This window comes from Hyla sarda, chromosome 9, assembly GCF_029499605.1.
Source record: "Hyla sarda isolate aHylSar1 chromosome 9, aHylSar1.hap1, whole genome shotgun sequence".
Lineage (NCBI taxonomy): Eukaryota > Metazoa > Chordata > Amphibia > Anura > Hylidae > Hyla > Hyla sarda.
The window spans coordinates 39035383-39061557 of NC_079197.1; the positions used below are offsets into that span (position 1 = coordinate 39035383).

The following is a 26175-nucleotide window of genomic DNA, read 5'->3' on the forward strand; positions in this document are numbered from 1 at the left end:
CAACTGGTGCCAGAAAGTTAAACAGATTTGTAAATCCCTTCTATTAAAAAAATCTTAATCTTTCCAGTACTTTTTAGGGGCTGTATACTAAAAAGAAATCCAAAAAAGAAATGCATTTCCTCTGATGTCATGACCACAGTGCTCTCTGCTGACCTCTGCTGTCCATTTTAGGAACTGTCCAGAGCAGCATATGTTTGCTATGGGGATTTTCTCCTGCTCTGCACAGTTCCTAAAATGGGCAACAGAGGTCAGCAGAGAGCACTGTGGTCAGGACATCACAGGAAATGCATTTCTATTTTGGATTTCTCTTTAGTATACAGCCCCTAAAAAGTACTGGAAGGATTAAGATTTTTTAATAGAAGTGATTTACAAATCTGTTTAACTTTCTGGCACCAGTTGATTAAAAAAAAAAAGTTTTCCACGGGGGTACCCCTTTAAGGCATCGCACATATGCCAGAGCCATATGCAAAGATCCTGTGATGAGGTACAAGGACAATGGACCTTAGGCACTGTGTATTCGATTTCATGCTGTCTTTGTATATTCAGAGGTATTCTCCTCTAGAACCAATTATTTTCAGGGAGAATACCGACCACAGGGACTTCTTCACATACCCGACTTCATTCTGCATTTTAAAATGTGTGAGTAACATGTGTTTTATGTGTTTCAAGAGGGATTTTTTTCAATGGTGTTTTAATAATATGTTTTCGTGGCATTGTTTTAATTTTGTGACATTGGTGACAACCAAGTAGTGTATATGCGGCTTTAAGCAGCATCCAGTAAATCATGCAATACTATAAGGTGACATTCATGTTTATTTTCCCCTCTTTATGGGTCCTGTATTACGGATCTGTAGAACCAGAGGCTGTATAGAGCAGTATTATAGCTATGTGTATAAAACTTTAATCAGAAAATGATCTAGTGTTTAAAACACATATAAGAATTTTTGGTGCTTTGTTTAATTTTTCATCTAGATTTTACAATAATCCTGATATCTTGCAACTTGGCCATTAGGCCTAATAATAAGATTAAACTTCCAGTTCTGTACAAATCCCTTTTAAAGGGTCTCTTTTCCTCTACCGCAGGCAGGATTACAGTAAAAGGTGTCACTTATGTATATAGCAGATGCTGGTACAACGAACAAGGAAAAAAATCCAGGACCAAAGGTGCAATCCGTGTATGGACGACAAAGAATTCAATCATTAGAATCTGTTTATTTTATTCACCAGCTCAGATGCATTTCGAGACCAAGTCTCTTTCTCAATGAGCAGTGGCTTACATACACATAAAACACATACAGAATTTAAAGGGGTATTCCAGGCAAAAATATTTTATCCCCTATCCAAAGGATAGGGGATAAGGTGTGCGGGTGCTGAATCTCCAGTTTCGGAAAACTCCAGGTTTCCGGGACTGAGGACATGACGACACCCACGCCCCCTCCATTCATGTCTATGGGAGGGGGCGTGACATGAATGTCACCTTATAGTATGGAGGGTGTGTGGCATGATGTCATGTCCCCAGTCCCGGAAACCCGGAGGTTTCTGAAACTAGAGACGCAGGGAGATCGCGGGGGTCTCAGCAGCGGGCCCCCTGCGATCAGACATCTTATCCCCTATCCTTTGGATAGGTGATAAAATGTTTTTGCCCGTAATACCCCTTTAAATGCTCAAAAGCTTGGTGATTGAAAGGCCGCCCTGTGTGAATGACGTGCCTGCCGAGATGCGCTTTAAAATGACGTTCACTTAAAAGAGTAAACATATAGATAAGATAGGATCAGGCCATTATCAATAGTTGCTGCTCATGGCTCCACCATTCTGAACAAGTTCCATAGAATGCCTAGAAAACTCTCACATAGAAGTCAGTAGGGTGTCCTCCAGTGGCTTGTTTCCAATGTTCGTGGGACTGCTGTAAAACTTGCCTCTAAATGCTGTGCCGAAAGCTCAAGCAATATAGCTTCCCCTTATAATAATATACACAAAAAATAAAGAAAGAAATACAAACAAAAACGTCCAACCAAATGACCAGTAGATATGTTTTTGTTGATATATTATTCTTGGTTTTCCAGAGTCTTCATAGAGATCTACTGAAATATATTAGTGCACTAACAAAACAATTAAAAGGAATGTGTCACCAAAATATTGACGATGTTTGAATCAAGTTTTATGTGGCTCTGTTCTATAAGAAGAAAAAAACTACAATCATCTCAGGCAGGATTACAACAAAAGTAACACTTCTACCATACAGCCTATAACATAGAAGCCATCACACAATAGGTGATGGTCACAGCTCCCACCTCCCCCTCCCCTACACTATGATATAATTATCAAATAAGAACAGGTTAGAAAAGGACAAATACGTATCAGTATTCCGTTTAAATAAGTAAAACATATATAGGTTATACATTCCCCTCAATGACAAACTCATCCTTGCTACATCTGTATGTTCAGAATAGGCCACGGAGATAGCATTGTGAGTGATTTGTTAGCAAAGGCCGAAGAACATAAGTGACAATGGACATTGTTTTTATAGCAAGCAAAGCTTCACTGGAGAAAGTCACTGGGGACTTTATGCTCAAAAATATTTGTAGGAAACTGACTAAACCAGGCAGCAGAAACACAACCAGAGAAATACAAGTATGTTTTCCATTGGGGTGTACTCAAGGGAAGGCGAGAATGATCTGGTACACGTCCAGCTCAACTCCAGCCCCCTTCTGGGAAATTAGGCCCCACAAAGTATGAAAAGGAGCATTTAGAAATGGAAATGTTACTGAATGTTAGTGAATGTAGTGCGTGAAACATGCCATGGTATCTGTGAGACAGACTATCAGCTGAAGCAATGTCAATTCTACAAGCAATTCTTCTATGGGGTCGGAGTTTTTTTAATTTATTTATTTATTTATTTATTTTCCGCTTGCTCTCTAACCCTTAGCCTTTTAATTAGTCAAAGGGGAGTTCCCATGTTAGTGCTTATTTTGTAAAAATATGTCGCATTGGAAAACATGAGTATTAAGTTCCTATAACCACGAGGGAAATCTAGCTAGCTCATAAGTCTGGGTGGCACTACTTACTACAACTTACTTGGCTTTTACTCCTATGAAATTCAGTGAATGGTTATTAAGATAAGAAACAATGCCGTACTATGAGAAACAAATCCTGGCACACCCAAAGGATTAAACTTAAGCTGTTTTCTTTCATCTTTAAAAGATGCTAAGAGCGAATAAAGTTTACACTTATCATAAAACCATATAGGAGTGGCTGAAGATTCATTTTAGCGTCTTGAGTATGGGAATAGAAAAGCCCTGGTGTACAGGTCCTGTAAATAGTGACAGGGATATAGGGTGATATGCCGTAAGGGAAAAGCCAATTAGGTCAGGATCAATTTTGTTCTTATTTTAAAGGGAGGGATTTTTTCATGAGTTTCTGATTAAAAGTTTGGAAGAGTCAATATCTTAGTTATACAACTTTGTCCGGATAATGCACCGCTTGTCGTGTCAAGAAGTAGCTGCAAAAGGACGGAAAAAATTCAAGAGTGGAAAGTTTCTCAGTCAGGACAACAAGTAAGGACAAGTATTTGACAGATTTATCGGGAACGGTATAGTGCAGCAGATTTTAAAATTAGATCTTGGGCAAAGAAAATGTGCAGAGGACACACTCAGAGTGAAATAAAATATTGTACATTTTTTAGCACTGTTATATCTGTAAAGTGATGATGTTCATGGTCAGAGGGCTGCCTTAAAGGGGTATGCCGGCCAAATACATCTTATACCCTATCCAAAGGATAGGGAATAAGATGTCTGACCACAGCCGTCATGCTCCCTCCCATAGACATGAATGGGGTGGGCATGGCGTGACGTCACGTCTCCTGTCCGGAAACAATGAGGTTTCTGAAACTGGAGACGCAGCCCTGTAGAATGCGGGTGCTGCACGGAGATTGCGGGGGGTCCCAGCAATGAGCCCCTTTGGATAGGGGATAAGATGTATTTGGCCAGAATACCCCTTTAAGCTAGACATACACATTAGAACAATAGGTACAATAGAAACACAGAAAGCGATCCATGGTGTATTATCCTTGGATAACTGATAAACACTAAGTGCAATGTACACTTATGGTAATGTTGTAAAACCCAAGTACAATTTTGGATAGAACATAGACAAATGGACATCTCTCTATCCCTTCTGGTAAGAACAACTTTTTATTTTCCCATAATACAATGCGTTTCGCAGAGGTTCTGCTTCATCAGGCATCTCATTATGGCCACATCACGATGCTTCCTTTAATAACATGTAGTCTGGTGGGAGTCTCAGTGTTTATTTAACCCTCTGGACCCTTATAAAAGGTTTCTCGACTCAATATACCTGAGAAAAGTGGTATACGGGGTTGGTACGACAGTTGACACAGTAAGACTACCAGTAGTCCTCTAAAAAAACTGAAATAGTTCACTGTAAATCTTTCCTCAATGAGTCATGATGTAAAAAATGAGTCAACTGACAAATAGATGTTGGCTGCATCCATACATACTCGGTAACTTGCATTAATAGAATGGAAAGCAAAGGATGAAAATAAATATGTTAACAGTTATGTGTTCCATAGTGAGCGCAAATACATAAAAAAAGTTTTACACTTGAGAATACCAAATGATCGAGAAGATACAAAGGGTTGAATACTTTGTCCAATGAAGGAGACATCTATGACGTAATTCGCTCTCCAGAGTGCCATATAAGTGCTTGCTGTAAAAATAAAGGTTCTCAGGAAGTGTTCTGGTCTTGCACAAATGTGACAAACATTTAAAAACTAGGTTTATGGTTAACTGATTTATAATCTCGCCACATGTTTGTTTATCGGAAAAACATAAATCAGGACCACTTATCTCCACTGCAGCAATGAGTGATGGAATGGGCTGTTTTATAAGTAGCATATTGTTACCATGTGGCTCCTTGTTCCGGTAAATACAGTATGACCGCCGTCTGAAACTTGTCTCGAAACCCAAAAAAAATGCTTATAATTTCTGTCTTTTTTGTACATGATTAATAACACTGAGTCCGATGGGTAAACAAAGCCCTTAATTTTACTTGTACAGTATTTATTCGCTATAGCAGTGTCTGAAGAAACTGAAATATTGATTCTAACGAGAGTCATTGTACACATTTCTTAAATTGTTACTATAATTTCATCAATTTTTTGACATGTCACAGAGAAATCAAAAGTATTGATCAGTCGGGGGTCAGACTGTTTAGACTAAGACAGACTGTTTAAACCTAGAATAAGGTAGCATAAAAGATAGAGAGGGCAGTGAGCCAGGGAGTGAAGCAATCTGCTCAAAGTTTACTATCATTAAAAAAAATTTTTTTAGGGTTCGTTCACACGAGTGGATCCCCAGTATGTATTACGCTGCGGATCCACCACTGAAGGACCGCTGTATGGTGCCTTTACAGGTGCCTGGTCAGAACGGCAATACGCCGCTACAAGCAGACACACTGAATCGATGTGCGAGTCACTGCTCATGCGCGGTGTGTCGCACACATCACGGCCACTCCCCCTGCTCTATGAGCTAGGCCGAGAGCTGCCGCGATGTGCCAGTATACTGCACGGCAACTTGCACATCGCAGTGTGTCTGCTCATAGCGGCAGATTGCCGCTCTGAGCAGGCACCTGTAAAGGCAGCATACAGCGGTCCTTCAGCGGCGAATCCGCAGCATAATACGCACTGGGGATGCGCTCGTGTGAACGTACCCTAAACTTGCATTGATGGAGGCACAGGGCATGTATTTGTATTTGCTATACATACAGCTTGGTTTTATATAATATAATCTCTGTACTACTGTTGTGTGTGCTTTGATGCTCAGAGTGTACAAGTACCACTTCGGATAGAGCATAGACAAAAGGAGATCCCTGCATCCCTTCTGGTAAGAACAACTTTTTATTTTCGAATAATGCAACGCATTTCGCAGAGGTTCCGCTTCATCAGGCATTATGTGTTGCATGTTTTCCCAAATGTGTTGCATAATGGGAAAATAAAAAGTTGTTCTTACCAGAAGACTCCCTGCACCTGATTTATCCAGCCTCCAGATTGTCTTTACTCTTCAGCTTTCTTAGACCCCTTTAACATACATCTGGCTGAATTTTCCTTTGGCGCAGTTGAAAAAGGACCAGAGGAAAACTGATTGTAGAACTGATCCCATTCATTTGAATGGGACAGTTCACATTCAATCGGTGTTGTAAAGGGGTACTCCACTGGAAAATATTTTTTTCTAAATCAACTGGTGCAAGAAAGTTAAACAGATTTGTAAATTACTTCTCTTAATCCATCCAGTACTTATCAGCTTATGTATGATCCACAGAAAGTTCTTTTTTTTTATATTTATTTTCTGTCTCACCACAGTGCTCTCTGCTGACACCTCTGTCCATGTCAGAAATTGTCAGAGCAGGATAGGTTTGCTATGGGGATTTGCTCCTACGCTGGAAATGGGCAGAGGTGTCAGCAGAGAGCACTGTGGTCAGACAGAAAGGAAAATCAAAAAGAAAAGAACTTCCTGTGGATAATACAGCATCTGATAAGTACTGGAAGGATTAGGATTTTTTAATAGAAGTAATTTACAAATCTGTTTAACTTTCTGGCACCAGAATGTTTTCCAGTGGAGTACCCCTTTAAGTTGAACAATCTAAGATGAAACATGTGGCATGGGCAGCAGGCAGGGGAAAGCATCTTGCTTAAAATCTTAATCCTTCCAGTACTTATCAACTGCTGTATGCACCACGGGAGTTTACTTTCTGTCTGACCACAGTGCTCTCTGCTGACATCTATGTCCATTTTAGGAACTGTCCAGAGTAGAAGAAAATAGTAGTTACATCAACAATAACCTGTAAGATCCTCCAGCTTCACACCAAAATAACAGACATACAAACATTTTTACGAACAGTTAAAAAAGGGCTATCATTTTTATAGACTGGTCATAAATTTCTGGACAGATGGGAATCCTGCTGGTTTTCCATTCATGACCCATAATGAATGAGAAGTTTGTGGACCACAGAGTACCCATGATGAAGGGTGTTCACTGACTCCAGAAACAAGTTGAGAGGGGACTATTGAGTTAACCTGTGATTTTACTGCGATTGCAATAAAAGTTTAAAGGAGAAGTTTACCACTTCTCCTTGTTTTATCTGTTACCATTCTATGCATTTAAATTAATTTCTCCAAACGTTATTGCATCAAAATGTCCAAATATTGTTCAGCTTCCTAAATGGATATTCTATATATAGTAGGCTTATGTGAAAATGATCCTGCCTCTTTTGTCCATAGATATATTATATAGTAATTAAAAAAAACATACATAATTATTTGGCCGTTAGATATCAAAAGGGTTGTCTGGTTTATGAAAAATACCCTTTTAGGTGGGTCCGTCATTCAGGATCAACTCAGGAGGACCTGGCCTGTCCATGCATTTTGTAATGCTGCATTTCACCTATTGTGGCGCTGTAGTGGAATTAAAAGGTTGCTGTCCGATTCCTTCCCAGAGTGCAACTGTTCACTGTGAGTTCCAGTAGCAGAACTCTGGAGAATCCTTTTAACATATAAGGATTGTCCATAATAAACAGCACTTAAAGTCAAGCTTAAAATTGATAAAAAGTTAATTACTTAGGAGAACTCAACAGGGAGAAGATAATTAAAATCTATTACTCATCTTAAGGCAAGATGAGAACAGAATTCTGAGAACAGAATATTCATATATATATATATATATATATATATATATATTACTGTAATGCTTCATTAAGGATAATATCAATGTCATCTGGAATGATTATTTGAAAATCAATCTGGAAAAGTTTAAGTAATATGGGAATGATTGCATACAGAGAAAGTCAATTATGTGTGACAAAATGAAGGATAATGGCCCTGATTTATCAATCAGCCTGAAACCCTAATGGTCTGTTTTTTTCCCACAGCAACCAATCACAGCTCAGCTTTCACTTTATAAGAGCTCGTTAAGATATGAAAGCTGAGCTGTGATTGGTTGCTGCAGGAAAAAACAGACAATTAGGGTTTCAGGATGATTGATAAATCTGCACAAATATCTGTATAGTGTGGGTTAGTAATTACAAAGTATAATATAGAGCTGATCCTCAAAGCACTTCAGAAATACATTAATTAACGGGCTACTCCGCCACTAGGCATCTTATTCCCTATCCAAAGGATCTCGGCTGCGGCACCCCACACAGCCGGATGACTGCTGATGCAGGGAAGAGGCTCGTGTAAAGTCAATGTCAGGCCCTGCTCATGACATCAAAGCCATGCCCCCTCAATGCAAGTCTATGGGAGGGGGCGTGACTCTTTGGACTCTTGGGACTGAACCCAATGCTCTAAATGAACGCAGGGTCAGCAGGGAGACTGCAGGGATCCCCATTGGCGGGACCCCCGTGATCAGACATCTTATCCCCTATCCTTTGGATAGATTAGATGTCTAGGGGCGGAGTACCACTTTAAGGGGTTTTACTACAGACCCCACTAGTGCTGATCTGAGAGCTCCAGAATATATTTCGCGGAACATGTTTTAGTACTGGTAGGTTGTACAAATTGAGTCCCAAGAGTAAACAGTCATAAGGTAATATTCATCTTAAACCTAGAAAATTTCCATTTACATCTTTCGCCATCATGTGTAGGGGACAGCACCGTCACTCCTAAGAGAAGCATCTGACATCATAACCACAAGAAATTTGTTACAAAACATGTTACAAACGTGCAAATTTGGCAAAATCAAGTGCAATTTGCCTCAAACAAATGGCTTACATATTTATTACATGTTTTAGACACTTCTGTACCCCATTCAAAAAAGGGACATATGGGGAGATTTATCAAAACCTGTGCAGAGGAAAGTTTGCCCAGTTGCCCATAGCAACCAATCAGATTGCTTCTTTTTTTTTTTTTTTTTTTTTTTGCAGAGGCCTCGTAAGAAATGAAAGAAGCGATCTGATTGGTTACTATGGGCAACTGGGCAAATTTTCCTCTGCACAGGTTTTGATAAATCTCCCCCATAGCTTCAGCACAAGGGTACATTACCTCAGTGAGTTTGCAGTTACTCTGTTGGTTTTTTTGTTTGTTATCTGCGGAATCTGTAGGTGCTATATAAATAAATAAAATAAATAAATAACCCTTAGAGGACACACAACATACATGTAAATCACTGTGCTCTGGTACTTGGCGTATATCGATCTACATGTACCAATGCAGTGTTCGTGATTACCGAATCTCCTGACACGGTGATTAGAAAAAGCCAGCAGCTGTTATCAGCGGCCAGGACCCCATGGATAATGGGGGACATCAGAAATCATGTTGATGGCTGCCATTGACCCTTCAGATGCAGTGTGCAATACTGATCACAGCATCTAAAGTATCTGTTGGGTTGGGCGGGGACTCATTTGACCATTGACAGCATGATTGCGGGAGTCTGATGAGTCAAGATGGTGGCCGCTGGTCACCCTGCATCTATCTGTATGGAATGACTTATGGCAGACTATTTAAATAGGATCACAAATGACACTGATCAGTAATATGCCTATGCTTAGCACTGAACTGTAAAAGCAATCAATAGACTGTTATAAATAGTCCCCAGTGGGGACTTAAAAATAAATAAAAAATGTAAAAGTGGGGTAGCCTCTCCCTCAATAAAAATTTAATCACTCTTTTTCACATTTTACTAATAAAAAAAAGTTTAAAAAATAAATAAATAAAATATTTGGTATAGCCACATGCCATATTCCAGGAAAAAAAACTTTTTTTTTTTAATATCAACTGGCTCCAAAAAGTTAAACACATTTGTAAATTACTTCTATTAAACAATATTAATCCTTCCAATAATTATCAGATGCTGAAGTTGAGTTTTTATTTTCTGTCTGGCAACAGTGCTCCCTGCTGACATCTCTGCTTGTCTCGGAAACTGCACAGAGTAGAAGAGGTTTGCTATGGGGATTTGCTTCTACTCTGGACAGTTCCCGAGACAGGTGTTATCAGAGAGCACTTAGACAGAAAAGAACAACTCAACTTCAGCAGCTCATAAGTACTGAAAGGATTAATATTTTTTTATAGAAGTAATTTACAAATCTGTTTAACTTTCTGAAGTGAGTTAATATATATATATATATATATATATATATATATATATATATATATACATATATCTATTAAAGTTTTTTTTCCTGGATAAATGTCCAAACAATCAAAATATATAATGTTAATGATCTTAACAGCATAAATGTAAAGAAATACCAAAGTCCAAAATTACAAATTTTCGGTCACATTTCATCCTAGAAAAAAATGGAATAAAAAATTGGCCAAAAAGATACATGTAAACAAAAGTGGAACGAAAACTACAGATCACAGCACAAGAAATAAGCCCTCATACAGCCCCATATAGGGGAAAAATAAGAAACTTATAGGGGGTCAGATGGGGACAATTTTTAACATACTTTTTCAACAAGATAAATTTAACTCTTTTAAAAGCAGTACAATAATAGTAAAGCATGTAAACATGGGTATTATTTTAATAGTATTGACCCACAGAATAAAGAAAATATGGCAGTTTTACCAAAAAGTGTGCTGCGTAAAAAACGAACCCTCCCCCACAAAAGTTGCAAAGTTGCATGTCTTTATTTTTTATTTTAATCTTCCACCACAAACAATATTTTGTGTTGCTCAAATGCAAACAAAAAACAAAAAAATGCAAAAAATATTAATCCAATGGAAAACTTGTTTTTTAAATAAACTGGTGTCAGAAAGTTAAAAAATTTGTAAATTACTTCTATTTCAAAATCTTAATCCTTCCAGTACTTACCAGCTGCTATATACTACAGAGGAAGTTTTTTTTTCTTTTTGAATTTATTTTCTGTCTGACCACAGTGCTCTCTGATGACACCTCTTTCTGCGTCAGGAACTGTCCAGAGCAGGTTTGCTATGGGGATTTTTTCCTGCTCTGAATAGTTCCTGAAATGCACAGAGGTGTCAGCAGAGAGCACTGTGGTCAGACAGAAAATAAATTCAAAAAGAACACAGCAGCTGATAAGTACTGGAAGGATTAAGATATTCAAAAAGAAGTAATTTACCAATCTGTTTAACTTTCTGGCACCAGTTGATGAAAAAAATAAATTGGTTTCCACTGGAGTACCCCTTTAAGGGGTTAAAACCCTGAATTGTCAGTATTTCTAAGTAGTATTGGTTTCTTTACCTTCTGTCTTCTTGTTTCTTTGTTTTCTTATCTTTAACATATCAGATTTATGTTCATTGTTCATGTTCTAATTGATAATGACTTTTATTTCTTTCATTTTAGTATTATTAGCTTGTAATTTTTATCATTAGTTTATTGCTTCCTCCAAATGAAAAGTGTCTGTGAAGACTCTATATAACGGAACATATTTCCATTCATATTATTCTTGATTCATGATTATTAGCAGCAAGCCTGGCTCTGATCTGTTTACTATGGGTTGTGTTGCCGCAATAATTGCAGAACATGTGTTTTGTAAACATTTGTTATAAAGTTAATGAAAGACAGAAAGTAAGGAAACAAAAGCAAAACCTCAGTTCCCAGGGCAGATGTTGCATTTCTCTTCCACTGCTTAAAAATAACAGGCTGCGAAGAGTTGCATAAGTTGCTCTTGGTCCATCAGAGTGGCTCTCCATTCTGGCACCTACCTACACAGGGGCCCCATTTTTTTTATATATCACTCAGTACCTAATCCTGACCATGTACATCTAATTTTTATGTGTCTAGCACCTTTATTTCATTTTTTTATTACACTTTTAATTTAGCTCATTAGTCTGAATTCCTCTCAAAAGGAGGGGGCGCGGCCTCACTGCAGGTCTCCGCCCCCTCCCTCAGTTTGCTGTCTGCTCACATCTCCCCTAGCATTAGCAAAACTACAACTCCCAGCTTGTCCTCACTGACAGTAGCGGGACACAAGCTGACATTGGAAGGATTTTTCCTCCAGAATTGAGCCCTGCGCTCACAGCTGTCAATCAAGGAAGTGTGTCCATGACATAGGTGATGATGCATGGACACAACAAGACTAGTATGTGTCCAAGCAGGCAGGGGGGGGGGGGGCAGTTGTTTGACTGACTTTTTTAGTATGAAATACTGAAAATTTCCTAATGAAAGCAATTGCAAAACCTATTGATTTTGCATGCTTTACAACATATCAAAAGTTTCTGTATCTGACAGTGCCCATTTAAGTCCGAAGGTTGACTAGCTCTCACCTGCCTCATCTCTTTTAGCATGTCAGGTCTCTTGCACATTGTTATACAGATATGTTTACATCTATGCATATTGTGTATTATATTATGGTGTTCCCCCCCACCGCTATGTGTTAAAGTGTCCCAAGTGAGAGGGTTTACTTATTGTTATGAAATCATTGTATCTCAATAAAATGTATACTATTTTTTGCAATTTTGTGATTATTTTTGGGTAAGACGCTGTCAGTTATTATTTTTCGGATCTAGTAAATGGCTGCAGTGCTTGTATTCGCCATAAGATAACAATTCTGGAACATCTTTATTTTAGACCTCTGCATTATGTTATTTCTTTCGTAAATAAATGACTAACTGGTTTTTCCCATTTCCCTTTCCCTACATAGTCAGACACTGTCAACACTCATCAGACAAGAGACTGTATAGGGATACCCCCTTCTTATAATTGGAAGCTTCCAGTTGTTTTCTAAATTTGTAGGGGGGAATAACAGAGGAATGGCACAACGCAGAGTTCTAGGAATAAGTTTACTAAACCAGACAGGACAGGATTGGTGATTGTTGAACTGAATTAGCTATCTATGTATTGCAGTACATTATAGGTCCTCCAGAGACAGAGATTTCATATGTAACTGCTGTCTGTTACTTTACTAACAACAAATTCAAGTTGCCCATGTATAATATTGGTATGTGGCTCCATGATAGGTCCAAAATTCTAGGCAGATGGACCCAAATTTATCAACATGGATTTTTTTAATGTTTCCATAAATTGCACCAAATTTGCTCATTTTTGTCCAAAACAAAAATACACACTGTTTCTGCCTCACTCAACAAGGGGGCCTGGCTTGATTGTAGCTTCGCAAGGCCTTCAAATGTCCTACATTGTGCCATGATGCACCAACATTGTGGCGCAAAGTTTTTAAGACAACCTCAGGCTGGTAGAAAAGTTAGAAACATCTAAAAACTAGGAGTAGACAGTTTGTACAATAAAAAAAAATCGACTCACCTTTGTCTAGTTTCAGTTTATGCTTTTTTTTTGCTTTTAAACCTTGTTGTTAAATCTAGGCCCTTATGTTGTCTGCATCATCTGTCCACCTGGAGAACATAGCAAGTTGAATGTAGCGTTAGATAGCGCACAATACATTTTACTTTAAAATTTATTGTATGTGGTTTTACTTTTTGTAAATTACTTTTTAGGTAATATTGGCGCGATGTAAATCCACTGCAGTTGTCCCGTCTTAATAACAAAGAGCAGTCCTTGTACACAACACAGATCATGATGCTTTTACGAATAATAGCAGCAAGCTTTAAAGAGTACCTTTCATCAAACCATATTTTCTAAACTAACTATGATTACATTCACTAACTTCTCCTAATACCCCTCTTGCCCTTAAAAAAAAAAAAGTTCCGAACTTTAAAAAGCTCTGTATCATACCTTTCCCCTTGCTCACATTGTGTGAGCTCACAGCAGAAGAAAGAGGGCGTTCCCTAGCAGGCCCTGCAAGAGCTGTGACTCGCCATGCCCGGCAGGCACTTCCTGAGTTTGGACTTCTGCAAGTCCAGGTGGTAACCAAAGTAACTGTTTGGGAACAGAACAGAGCCACCTAGTTGCTATTTTTTCAATCACATTCAAAACATATAAAGGTTGAGAATTTTAACAGCAAATAAATAGCAAAGTGTCTTATAATAACATAAGGAATAATATGTTAAAAGTTTAGTTTGATGACAGCTACTCTTTAAATACACTTCATAGTAGAAGAGAAATTTGGGGCACTCTCCCTGTGTTTTTTTTCAAGCAGAAGTTTCTTTTATTTCATATTAATGAAACATATACATATAGCAGCATAAGGTAGGCAGACAAACAAGAAGGATTGGGGTGTTCACAGGCAACAGACCATATTGCGTTTACAGCACTCTAAAATCTACACATACATGGGGGCATTTATCATTGTCTTAAGAGCTGTTTTCTGTATGTAGATTTGTCTCAATTCAGGCGCAGTGCGGCGCCTCAGGATATTTTTTGGCTTTTTTGATCTACACCGTTTTTTAATTCACACCCCCTCACATAGGCTTGCATTGAGGGGGTGGAGCATGACGTCACACAGGGGCGGAGCGTGATGTCACACGGGGGCAGGGCCGTGATGTCACAATGCTCAGGCCCCCGTGATTGCCAGTAATCAGACCCGTAGCGAACGTGCTCCGGGCTCTGTATCTAACGGGGTGCTGCGTGCAAGATCACGGGGGTCCCCGTCGGCGGGACCCCCGCGACCAGGCATCTTATCCCCTATCCTTTGGATAGGGGATAAGATGTCTTAGCACCGGAGTACCCCTTTAAGGGCCAGCCCCACCACACTGGGCCAGCCATGGCACAGTACTATAAAAAGGCATGGATCATGCCCTTGTGCACATGGTTTTAGAGTGCTAGCTATGGCAATATTAGAGCTGTAAGGCCTGGGCTACACTTTGACTTTTTGCAGCGTGATTACAGGATTTAACTTTAGCTGCAGTATAAAGAAAACATTTAGTTGTATGCAACCTTGTGGACTGCGGCGGTCATTTGTAGTGTGGTCCTAGCCTAACACTTTCCATTCTTTTAGCCATTATACTATAATGTATTTCTCACCATTTTAAATACAGATTGTGACCTTGTGTTTCGACATTTTCGAGAGTTAACTGGTGGTAGGAACCTCCCCAGATTTGGGTCAGATGGAAGATATTTGATATTAGTGTTTAGAAGTAATCCCTTTGATGTAAATGTTTGAATAATGATAATGGTGACCTTCCTCAAGGTCAATGAGCAAGTTTTCTTGAAAGAGATTATTTATATGAGTGTTGTTATCACTGTCATATTGAAAAATTCATTTCTGTCGAGAAGGTCACCAAATCATAACAATGTTTATGTTGCAGGGCTTACTTAGACTTAAATGAGCTCAAGCATCGGCTCAACGTGTCGGGATCCTCTCAGCTAAACATTTTCTTTGTAAACTCCTCAGAAGATGAACTGGCTGGGGTTGCCACATGGCCTTGGGACAAGGAAGTTCTTACTCACCTTGGTATGTTTAAGTCAATGTTTAAAGACTGTTTATTACTGATCATCTGAATTTTTTTTTTCTGGTCCTATTAGATAAAATAAGACATTGTTGAATATTATAAGATCCAGTTGCATAATATATAACATCTTCATATTAAATTCAATATCTGTTCAAAGAGTAATGTAATACTTATGGTGAGTGAAGACATGCAACTTGTCCTTCCTGCCCCTAGTGGTCAACTATACATTTAGGTAGAGTCTATGTACAAAGACATTTATTTCAACATGCATACACCTGTTTCTGGTTTAGCCTCCATTAGAGCAAGATATGGAAACTATGGCTCTATAGAAGTAGTGCTCGGTGGTCTTTAACCAAAGGTAGGTAGCAAGGTTCGGCGAGAAGGACTAAAAGGAATATGGAATACAAATGGTTTGTTTTTGTTTCCAGTGACCATCTGTGCATCTAGGACCAGAAGCCTTAGTGTTTCAACTTACTTGAGCTAAACTTTTGGTTCCTTTTAGCCCATCTCATTTTAAAGGGTTTGTCCTATCCCATTACTTGTGGGTTTCTATGCTCCTTTGGCCTGTTTTCAGTAGCTGGAGGTGGCCGGAAAAGCCAAAAGCAGCCAAGGTGGGGAGGATGCACAATTTGCGTAAATCCCATTGACTTTAATGGGAGTTGAACGAATGATGTAGCTCTGCGAGCTAGTTTGTTTGCATAACTTCGGAGCTTACGTAAACAGCATGGCTCGCAGAGCTACACTGTTTGTTTAACTCCCATTACAGTCAATGGGAGTTTCGCAAATTGCATAACTCCCCAGCCCACCTCAGCTGCTTTAAGCTTACCCGACCAACTCTGCCCACTGAAAACAGGCTAGAAGTAACAAGGTGGGAATACCTTGATTGTATATTAGATTTTAATTTGCAAAAAAATATTTACTATAGATTAACCACCTTACTTTTAGATAAATGTATGGGCAGAATAAGTAAAATTCAATATGTTTACTATTTCCATTGCAAATGTGATAGATTTTCATTATTCTGGGTCTGAGTTGAATCCCATAAAATAGAAAGTATTTTTTTTTTTATAAATGTTTCTCTATTACAGGTGGCATTGTTATGAACCCATCATTTTTTGGAGTTCCTGGCCACACACATACCATGATCCATGAAATTGGTCATAGCTTGGGATTGTACCATGTCTTCCGTGGCATTTCAGAGATTCTCTCTTGTAGTGACCCCTGTATGGAAACAGATCCTTCCTATGAAACAGGAGATCTCTGCCATGATACCAACCCATCCCCGAAGCATAAAACGTGTGGAGATCCTGTTCCTGGACCGGGAAATGACACGTGTGGCTTTCAAACATTTCTCAACACTCCTTATAATAACTACATGAGCTATGCAGGTAGGCAATGTCAATATACAGTATATATATGCACGTGTACGAATTTATATTGTTATTATTAAGAGAATATCCAAATGACAATATCCAAATCTGCCTTTACCAAGGATTATAAAATGGAAGCCGGCCGCAAGGCAGGATGGGCTTGCTGCGGCAGGCGACACCCAGGTCGCTACCCCCGATATAAAAAAACATAAAATACCAAACCCCACACCTGTAAAGAATCCCAGGTTGGGGTACAAAACCCCTTTTATGGTGCACCCTCCCTTTTAAAACTTTACTTTTATTGATTTCTTAAAAAAAAAAAAACATATATAAATCTTGTGGGGGGAAAAGAAATAGTGATTTAAAAACCCAGCAGTTCTTCTTCTTTCCATCATAAGTACACCTCAAACTGGAGATCTGAATTGAACCCTGTGCCTGCAGTGCTACAGGGTCACTGAATGAGGGTGCTGCTGCTGTTTAAAACATATACACACTGTGGGAAGAACTGCTGGGTTTTTAAATCACTATTTCTTTTTCCCTCACAAGATTTATTTATGTTTTTTTTTTAAAGAAATCAATAAAAGTAAAGTTTTAAAAGGGAGGGTGCACCATAAAAGGGGTTTTGTACCCCAACCTGGGATTCTTTCCAGGTGTGGGGTTTTGTATTTTTTGTTGATTAATACCATCTCCTGGGCATTGGTATAATTTGCTACCCCCGATATGACTCGACCACACAGGTAGCTGGGCAAAGACGTGGTACAGAAGGATGAGGTAAAGACGTAGTCGGACTTAACAGAAGGTCAAGGCAAGCGGCAAAGATGCGTAGTCAAATAACGGAGTGGAAGGGTCAATATACACGGGCAAGGTAACAGACAGTAAGGTACGCTTAATATCAGGCTAGGGGCACTGAAGATCCGGCAGTGGGAGGTGCAGGAACTTATAGAATAGCTTCTGGTGTAATACATAATTATGGGCGTATTGGCCCTTAAAATTTCAGAGCTCTGGCGCGCGCGCACCCTAAGAGACGGGGACACGTTTGCCGGAGCTGAGAATCAGAGGAGCGTGGTAAGTGAAGGGCTGGGATTTGCATGCGGGCACGTCCTGTGATGCGAATCCAAGTCCCGCCGGCAGCAGGGGAGAGAGGGACAGTGCGTGCGGCCGGAGCGCAAGGTGTTACAGAAATATTCACATCTCAACTAAAGTAGTTAAACTTTTAGGGCATGTTATGTTAAACATTTTTGCAAATACATTCAATACTAAATTATTTCAATAATATTTAACGTAACATGCCCTACAAGTTTATCTATGTTAGTTGAGATGGAAATACCCCTTTAACAAAATCAGCACTTAGTTAACAAGTGCTTACTAGTAACCTATGAAGAATAAGTGACATAAGGACCATAAAATGGGAGAATGTGCTTGCATGTATGGGGAAGATTGAGTTTCAGCTTTACTTTTTTTAAATAGCATTTTTACAGTATGACTGCCGTCAAAACTGTGGAGAAATAGCTACTGAAGCCAACGTAACTTAATCTGTAAACATTAGAATATGCAGTCATTTTTTCTTTTCTTTTATACTAATATAGAAGTCCTGTTTTGTTTTTTGTATTAGGTAAAGTAATTAAGATAATTTCCATATTTTATTATTGCCTGTTAAGTTCAATTTCATTTATTGTCAGAAGAAAATGATTTAGTAATTTTAGAATTCTTTACCTTGGCATGTGTGGTTAGCTTAGTTTGAATAAAGAAAAAACATGGGCCATGTAAGGACCTACATTTCAGAATTAATTTAAAGGGGTTTTCTAAAAGGTTGGGACATGGCAGCGTCCATTGGTCGGGACACTGCTGTGGTGATGTTACATAGCATCTCCAGCTCCAGTAAGCGAAGAGTCAGCACAGTTCAGCTGAGTCAGAGAGGTAAGTATAGGCTGTTATTATTTTATTACACAGAGGGCCTAATTTACTAAGAGTGTCTGGTTTTTACCAGGGCTGTCAAGTCGGAGTCGAGGAGTCGGAGTTGGACGAAATTTTGGGTACCTGGAGTCGGAGTCGGCAAACAATGCACCGACTCCGACTCCTAATAAATTTAGATTGGATCTGCTGAGCTCTGCTGTCCATTTTTGGAACTGTTCAGAGCAGGAGAAAATCCCCATATCAAACATATGCTGCTCTGGACAGTTCCTAAAATGGACAGCAGAGGTCAACAGAGAGCACTGTAGTCGTGACATCAGAGAAATCCAAAAAGAAAAGCATTTCCTCTGTAGTATACAGCCCATAAAATATATTGGAAGGATTACGTTTTTTTAATAGAAGTAATTTACAAATCAATTTAACTTTCTGGCACCAGTTGATTTAAAAAAAAAAGTTTTCCACGGGAGTACCCCTTTAAATGCAGAGGGTGGACTTGTACCAAAACTGTGATATTATGTTAATGTACTAAGTCTTCAAGTTCTGTGTAATTTGACTGAAAATTAAATAAAAAAGGTGGTCTCTCGCACCTCCTGCACATCGGGCGCTGCCCCACGCTGCTCTCCTCGACCCCTTCTTGCCTTAGCCATACCCACCCATTGTAGCTGCTTAGTACTGCCTGGGTGTCTCGAGAGTCCGGAACCCTAGTCCTCCTCTCCTCTGGCTTTTTCTCTCCTTCCCTCCTCTCTTCTCTCTTTCTCTTTTCTTTCTCTTCGCACTACTTTCCTCTCCTACTTCTTGCCCTACTCCTTCCTCCTTCTCCTTTTCCCACCCTAGTTGCCTACATGATGTTTTTGGTTATCTAGATGCACAGCGTGACTATGAGTACTAATAGTCACCTCCATGTACTTTTCGTACTTTTCATGTGCATAATTTCTTTTTTCTATTATGTTGTATTTTGATCCCGTATGGGCATCCTCTTCCTCCCTTCATACTATAGATGTCGCATAACATCCTTGAGACTTTTGTATCCAACACGCCTTGCTGGCTCTAGACATTCGTCTCTACCGTATTATTGTTCGCTGCATAGACACATTATGTGCCTATGAATATACGTGCTGTCTCGCACTACCTGTTTGAAAAGTCTATATGTGACACTGATGTACCATTTATGTGTGACCCATTTGTGACTGTTTTGATTGGTCTGTGTTTGTTCTGCACATGATGAAAAATAATAAAATCTTACTAAAAAAAAAAAAAGTGGTCTCTGATTTGTAAGTAATGATGCACTGTACATAAGTAACACCATCCATAAAAATTCCCATTTCATCCTGTATTATTCTTCTTATTACTATTATTATTTGTAAACGGCAGCCCTGCCAGAAGTCTTATACAGAATGCATTAAATGTGATTTTAGAGACCATATTATGACATATCCCGAGTTTAATATAAATCGATAAAACTTCTGAGTACAGTAATAATGTATATCTAGACAGCAGAGCAAACACTCCATCAAAATTATGCCCTAGATCCAATTTACATGTCCAGTTTACAGTTTATGTCTGCTTGAAGGGGCACATTTTAGTAAAAATCTATAGCAGTTCCAAGCAAGATTTCTGAGGTTGTCACACAGGCAGCCTTACAAGCTCCACTGTTCAATGGGGGGGTTTACAGGTGTGTAAATCGCTCATCGTATTAAAAAAAAAAACCTGCGCAGAGAAAAAGTGGAGCAGTTGCCCAGAGCAACCAATCAGATTTCAGCTTTAATTTCTCAGGGGCTAAATTTAAAAAAGCAATCTCATTGGTTGCTATGGGCAACTGCTCCAATGTTCCTCAGCACAAATTCTGAGAAATGTCCCCCATCTTAACAAACGTGAAAAATCGCAATGAATCGGTTTTCAGAAGAAAATGTATGGTTACTTTAGATCCATTACCAACAGAAAAAAAACATAAATATATATCATGGGTTCCACAGGGATGTTATTCTCCACAGGTACCAGAGAATAAATCAATGATCTAATTGCAGCACGTTAAGGAACAAGCTCATTGTAATATGTATGCATATCTAAAGCATTAGGGGAGTAATACACAAATACACAAACAAGACTAAGCAAAACTGCAAAATAAGTGGTAAGGAAAGGTGTAGGTAAATAGAGAAGAGAAAATCAAGAAAGAAAGATGGGTTGGTAGATAGAATATAAATAAATTACTATGTGAGGATATCTACGTGTGCAGAATTTAGCCAACAGATTTTGGGAGGTCATACGAAAACTCTCAGTTTGTCAAGTATGTCAAAGTCTCAAGATCTGGCCTTTCATAGTGCCAATTATAGTGCCCATTTTTAGATAACCAGGTAGAAAACTAGAAAAAAAATTAGATTATTTGTAGCTGAGCTTCTCAGTTCTAAATCAATTGTGACAGCTGAATCTTTAATCTCTTAAGGACTCAGAGCGTACCTGTACACCCTGAGCCCGGTCACAGTGTGAAAAACGGGGTCACGCCGTGACCCCGCATCACACCGGGTCGGTCCCGGCTGCTAACGATAGCCAGTACCCTGGGCTAACAGCGTGCGGCACCGATCATTGTGCCGCGTGCCGTTAACCCTTTAGACGCGGCGATCAAAGTTGATCGATGCGTCTGAAAACGAAAGTAAACGCTTCCCGGCAGCTCAGTCGGGCTGATCGGGACATCTCGATAAAATTGCGATGTTCCGATCAGCTGGGACGCAGGCGGAGGTGTCCTTACCTCTCGCCGCGGCGTCCGATCGGGGTTTGATTGCTCCAAGCCTGAGCTACAGGCTTGAGCAATTGAGCCCCTATCTCGCTGATCCATGCAAAGCTATGGCTTTGCAGGGATCAGCATAAGAGATCATGGGAGCTATAGCACTGCAAAAAAAAGTGAAAAAAAAAAGTTAACAAAGATCATTTAACTCCTTCCCTAATAAAAGTTTGAATCACCCCCCTTTTCCCATAAAAAAAAACCTGTGTAAATAAAAATAAAAATAAACATATGTGGTATCGCCGCGTGCGTAAATGTCCGAACTATAAATTTATATCATTAATTAAACCGTGCGGTCAATGGTGTACGCGCAAAAAAATTCCAAATTCCAAAATAGCGTATTTTGGTCACTTTTTCTATCATAAAAAAATGAATAAAAAGCAATCAAAAAGTCCGATCAACACAAAAATGTTGACCAAAAAATGCACTGGGTAGAAACGGAAGCCCCCAAAAGTTACAAAATAAAATTTTTTCTTAAATTTTGTCGCACAATGATTTTTTTTTCCATTTTGAAGTGGATTTTTTGGTAAAATGACTGTCACTGCAAAGTAGAATTGGTGGCGCAAAAAATAAGCCATCAAATGGATTTTTAGGTGCAAAATTGAAAGCGTTATGATTTTTAGAAGGTGATGAGGAAAAAATGAAAATGCAAAAACGGAAAAACGCTGAGTCCTTAAGGCGTTAAAAACAAAAATCTGAATCAGAACCATCTCACAGCATGTCACTGGCAAAGTTGTGATTTATACATACATTTCTCCTCCCACCAACCTAAAATGAGGTTGGGGTAGGAGGGGTGATAGCAAGCATCCATCGCAGTGCCAATAACCTTCCTGTAGGAGGTTAGGTCAACAACAAAATCAAATGTTTCCCAAGAACAGCCCTTTGTGGCAATAGTTTTCCCTAATGACAGTGGCCTCTTTCAGCAAAATGAAGTGCCCTGCCACACTGAAAACAGTGTTCATAAATGATTGAAGAATCTAACAAAGAATTCAAGGTGTTGACTTGGCTTCCAATTTATCCAGATCACAATCTGGTCCAGAATTAGTTGGATTTGCCAAAAAAACAAGTCCGATCCATGGAGGTCCGAACTTGCAATTTACAGGACGAAAAGGACCTGCTGCTTATTCCTTGGCATAAGATACCACAGGACACCTTCAGAGGTCTTTTAAAGTCCATGCCTTGATGGGTCAAAGCTGTTTTGGTAGCACAAAGTGTACACTGTTTATTTTTCTAGGACTCCGATTTTCCGCAATAAAATAAAGATTTTCTTATATTCATTTAGACTCACGTTTCTCCTTTTAAAAAAGTTTTGTATAGTAACTCATGACTTATACACAGTTTCTTCAGCACAGGGAGCTTTATGTCTTATTCCTTCTTTATGATGACTATTAAAGGTTTTTAAGTGCTGCTTTTCTTGGCAAATACTCATGGCTTTTTACAGGACACTCACATAAAGCACATCAATTATTGAGGAAATCCTGGAATGTAGCCTTAAAGCTAATGACAAAAATGTTTAACATCAATGACAGAACTCCTTGCAAGTAGTGTTACTAGATGCACCCTCACTGCGCCTGGGTATTTCCTTTACTATTTGTAGGCTAAAACCATTTTACTAGGTGGACTGGGAATTCATTGCTAATGAAATTAACTTTAAATGAAGATGCTTAGTATTGTACAATAACTAGAGATTCCCATGACGGTGCACATTACCGGGCTAGGATAACTGCGCGCATTCACTGGCCTAACCGAGGTTGGACGCAACTCATTGCTGGCTTGAGAGGGAGATCAAAGATGTAAAAGCCTCTTCTGAGAAAAGCTTTGTGAATTATCACAAACCTTGATGTGACCTCTAAGTTCTTAAGTAGGTCTCCGCACTTTGAGAGGAGGGAGTGAGAGCCTTCATTCGACTTATCCTGTAAAAGTGATGACTGAACAAACTCATTCACAGATCATTACCTCTAAAATATTTAAAAATCTGCAGGCTCTGTTTGCATTCAGGTGTTTAAGACGGACTGTGCTACAGCAATGCTTATATCCAATTTATTTTTTTGTTGTTGTTTTTATTTCAGAAGATGACTGCACTGACTCCTTCACTCCCAACCAAGTTGCCAGAATGCATTGCTATTTAGACTTGGTATACCAAGGCTGGCAGCCATCCTTCAGACCATCACCAGTAGCGATTGCTCCACAGATTGTGCAGCACACCTTTATCTCAGTCACCCTGGAATGGTTTCCACCCATTGATGGATACATCTTTGAAAGGTGAATATTTATAAGACGTCATACATGATACAAAAAAAAAACTCAAAGTACTTGAGAATGGGACTTTGGGAGGGGGGACCTTTGACAAATACATTAGTTATAGGTAGGCAATTGAAAGAGAGGCGGCCAGAGTGCTTCCCTATAGGAACCTATATAAGGATAGGATTTTGCATGTGAGTGGTGTTAACATGTCTAGGTGATAATAGGGGATAACATGTCTAGGGGCGGAGTACCCTTTTAAGGTAAATCGCCAAGCTGGCATAGATAGTTTTATAGGATATGCCATATGCAAAATAGCCCTTATCTATAAAGAAAAGAGATTACTCTCTAGTGCCATCTATTGGTGGTAGATTCCATTGTGGACTCAAAGTGATGTGACATCAAAGCTTCTGTGACAGCCAGCCAACTTCTCGTTGTGTACTGCGAGGAGATAACCCGGAAACAACTGTCTACAGATGGATACTCTTCCATTTAGTGGAGAGTCAGATTTCACTGATTATCCCTAGTCCCATGTTTTAAGGGTCATTAAAGGGAATCTCCAGTGGAAACAAGTGGAAAACAAATATTTTTAAATCAACCGGTGGCAGAAAGTTATACAGATTTGTAAATTACTTCTATTTCAAAGTCTGAAGACTTACAGTACTTATCAGCTGCTGTATACTAAAGAGAAATTTGTAAAGTTCTTTCCAGTCTGACAACAGTGCTCTCTGCTGACACCTCTGTCCGTGTCAGGAACTGTCCAGATCATCAGTGAATCCCCATAGCAAACTTCTCCTGCTCTGGACAGTTCCTGACACGGACAGAGGTGTCAGCAGAGAGCATTGTGGTCAGACTGGAAAGAACTTTACACATTTCTTTGTAGTATATCTGTAGCATGCAGCAGTGGATAAGTACTGGAAGGATTAAGATTTTTTAATAGAAGTAATTTACAAATCTGTTTAACTTTCAGGCACCAGTTGATCTGAAAACATTTTTTTTGAACCGGAGTTCCCTTTAAGGGGTCAAGCAAAGACTTACAGGGAAGCTTCTTTTAATAGCTGGCACTAGCGGGCAAGCTCTTTTCCTTCTGGATGACAGCTACTTGGTTTGTTATTGGAAGAGATGTTCTTATCTAGATTTTGGATTGTATTATTTCTAGATCTTCTTTCTTTTAGTAGACATTTTTATTTTACATCTTCCCACCGAAAGATTGATGACAATAGTGTACATATAAGAAAATATAAGTACGTAGAATAATAAACAAAGGTCATTACACCTTAACAAGACCAGGTTACAATATGGTAATCTGCATAGATCCGGCTGTCAAGATGTTGTAAAATCCAGATTTTCTCAGATCGGCTCTGTGAGTATTCAGGGAATGTCCGGGAATGTCAGGGACATTGGGGAATATTCATCAAAACCTGTCCAGAAGAAAAGATGCTCAGTTGCCCCTAGCAACCAATCAGATTGCTTCTTTCATTTTTCAGAGGCCTTTTCAAAAATGAAAGAAGCAATCTGATTGGTTGCTATGGGCAACTCAGCAACTTTTCCTCTGGACAAGTTTTGATAAATGTCCCCCATTGAGTATAGAAGCCGTTATCTGATAAATAATGAAGCTAGGATTTTATTAAGGGGTATTAATGGGTACTAGTAATATCTCTAGAGTTCCTCACAATCCGGATCTATTACACCTCAGCTTATGGTCAATAATCCAGGTAACATGCAATGAAGAAGATATGAAATAATGTACATAAAAAGCAGGCGGTAGAAGGTTTGTAAGAGGTAGAAAGGGGGGAAAGTTATATAGAGAAAGAGATAGGTAAGTAGGGAACATAAAGAGAATAAAGATTAAGTATCTGCTCGGCTCCAGCTCCTCTTCACCTTCAATGACCCTTGAGTTAACTCTTCACATCCTTGCTTGTAGGACCTGTGGAGAGAGATTATTGTGTAGCCAATCTGGTTTACTCTACAGGACCTCCATAGCTGCTGCTAGTTCTGGGTTATGTTTGCGCTTGTAAGGATCTTCAGAAGAATCAGTAGTGTTTTCTGGCTCTATTAGGCAAATGAATTGTTCTCCATAAGGAAGAAAGCCAAAAAAGTAGATTAAGGTTTGGGTGATAATCTATATTCATGATTCAAGGCTGTATTATGGTTACACATTGATTTACAAAGTAGCTACCCCTATGAGGTTCTATAGAGAGACATTTGTATTTCTTCTGGAAGATAGCTAATCTACAGCTCTGTTTCTGCTGGACTGGCATACCACAGCATAAGGTTATTTCATTCCTGTCTTCTTTTGCCTACATTATCATATCATTTTAAATAAAACTTTGGGGCTTTTGGAATTCATTTCAGTCTACTATTTTGTAATTTCAGTAATTTTTGGACCTGAAATACATCTAAACTCCAAAAGTCATGTTGTTAGGCGATTCATTGACCTTGTACTAGTGTTACACAATAATGTTATCAGTGTTTTGGGGCAGTATCAGGGCAAAACAAAGATGTCCTGCACTGGATCACCACTCGCAAACCTTTTCCAACTTACCTTATATACCAGCTTACTATGCTATAACTATCTATAGATACATATATAATATATA

The 26175-nt window shown here is 39.1% G+C and overlaps 1 protein-coding gene and 1 long non-coding RNA gene across 5 annotated transcripts in view; one reads left to right on the forward strand and one right to left on the reverse strand.

Annotated features, from left to right (window-relative positions):
- PAPPA (pappalysin 1) overlaps positions 1 to 26175 on the forward strand; it is a 312202-nt gene that overhangs the window by 99449 nt on the left and 186578 nt on the right. For all 4 annotated transcript variants that reach the window (XR_008847679.1, XM_056538788.1, XM_056538789.1 and 1 more), the window contains exons 3-5: positions 15134 to 15279; positions 16366 to 16665; positions 23404 to 23596. Coding sequence is in view for 3 of the 4 variants with exons in the window: in XM_056538788.1 (XP_056394763.1) it covers positions 15134 to 15279; positions 16366 to 16665; positions 23404 to 23596 (639 nt within the window). In the remaining variant the exon portion in view is untranslated. The remainder of the gene's footprint in view (positions 1 to 15133; positions 15280 to 16365; positions 16666 to 23403; positions 23597 to 26175) is intronic.
- Positions 1612 to 24980, reverse strand: LOC130290745 (uncharacterized). Its single transcript, XR_008847680.1, has 5 exons — positions 24852 to 24980; positions 15276 to 15343; positions 13662 to 13805; positions 13233 to 13321; positions 1612 to 2173 (listed from the first exon to the last, which is right to left on the reverse strand). It is a non-coding gene; the product is annotated as an uncharacterized LOC130290745 (long non-coding RNA).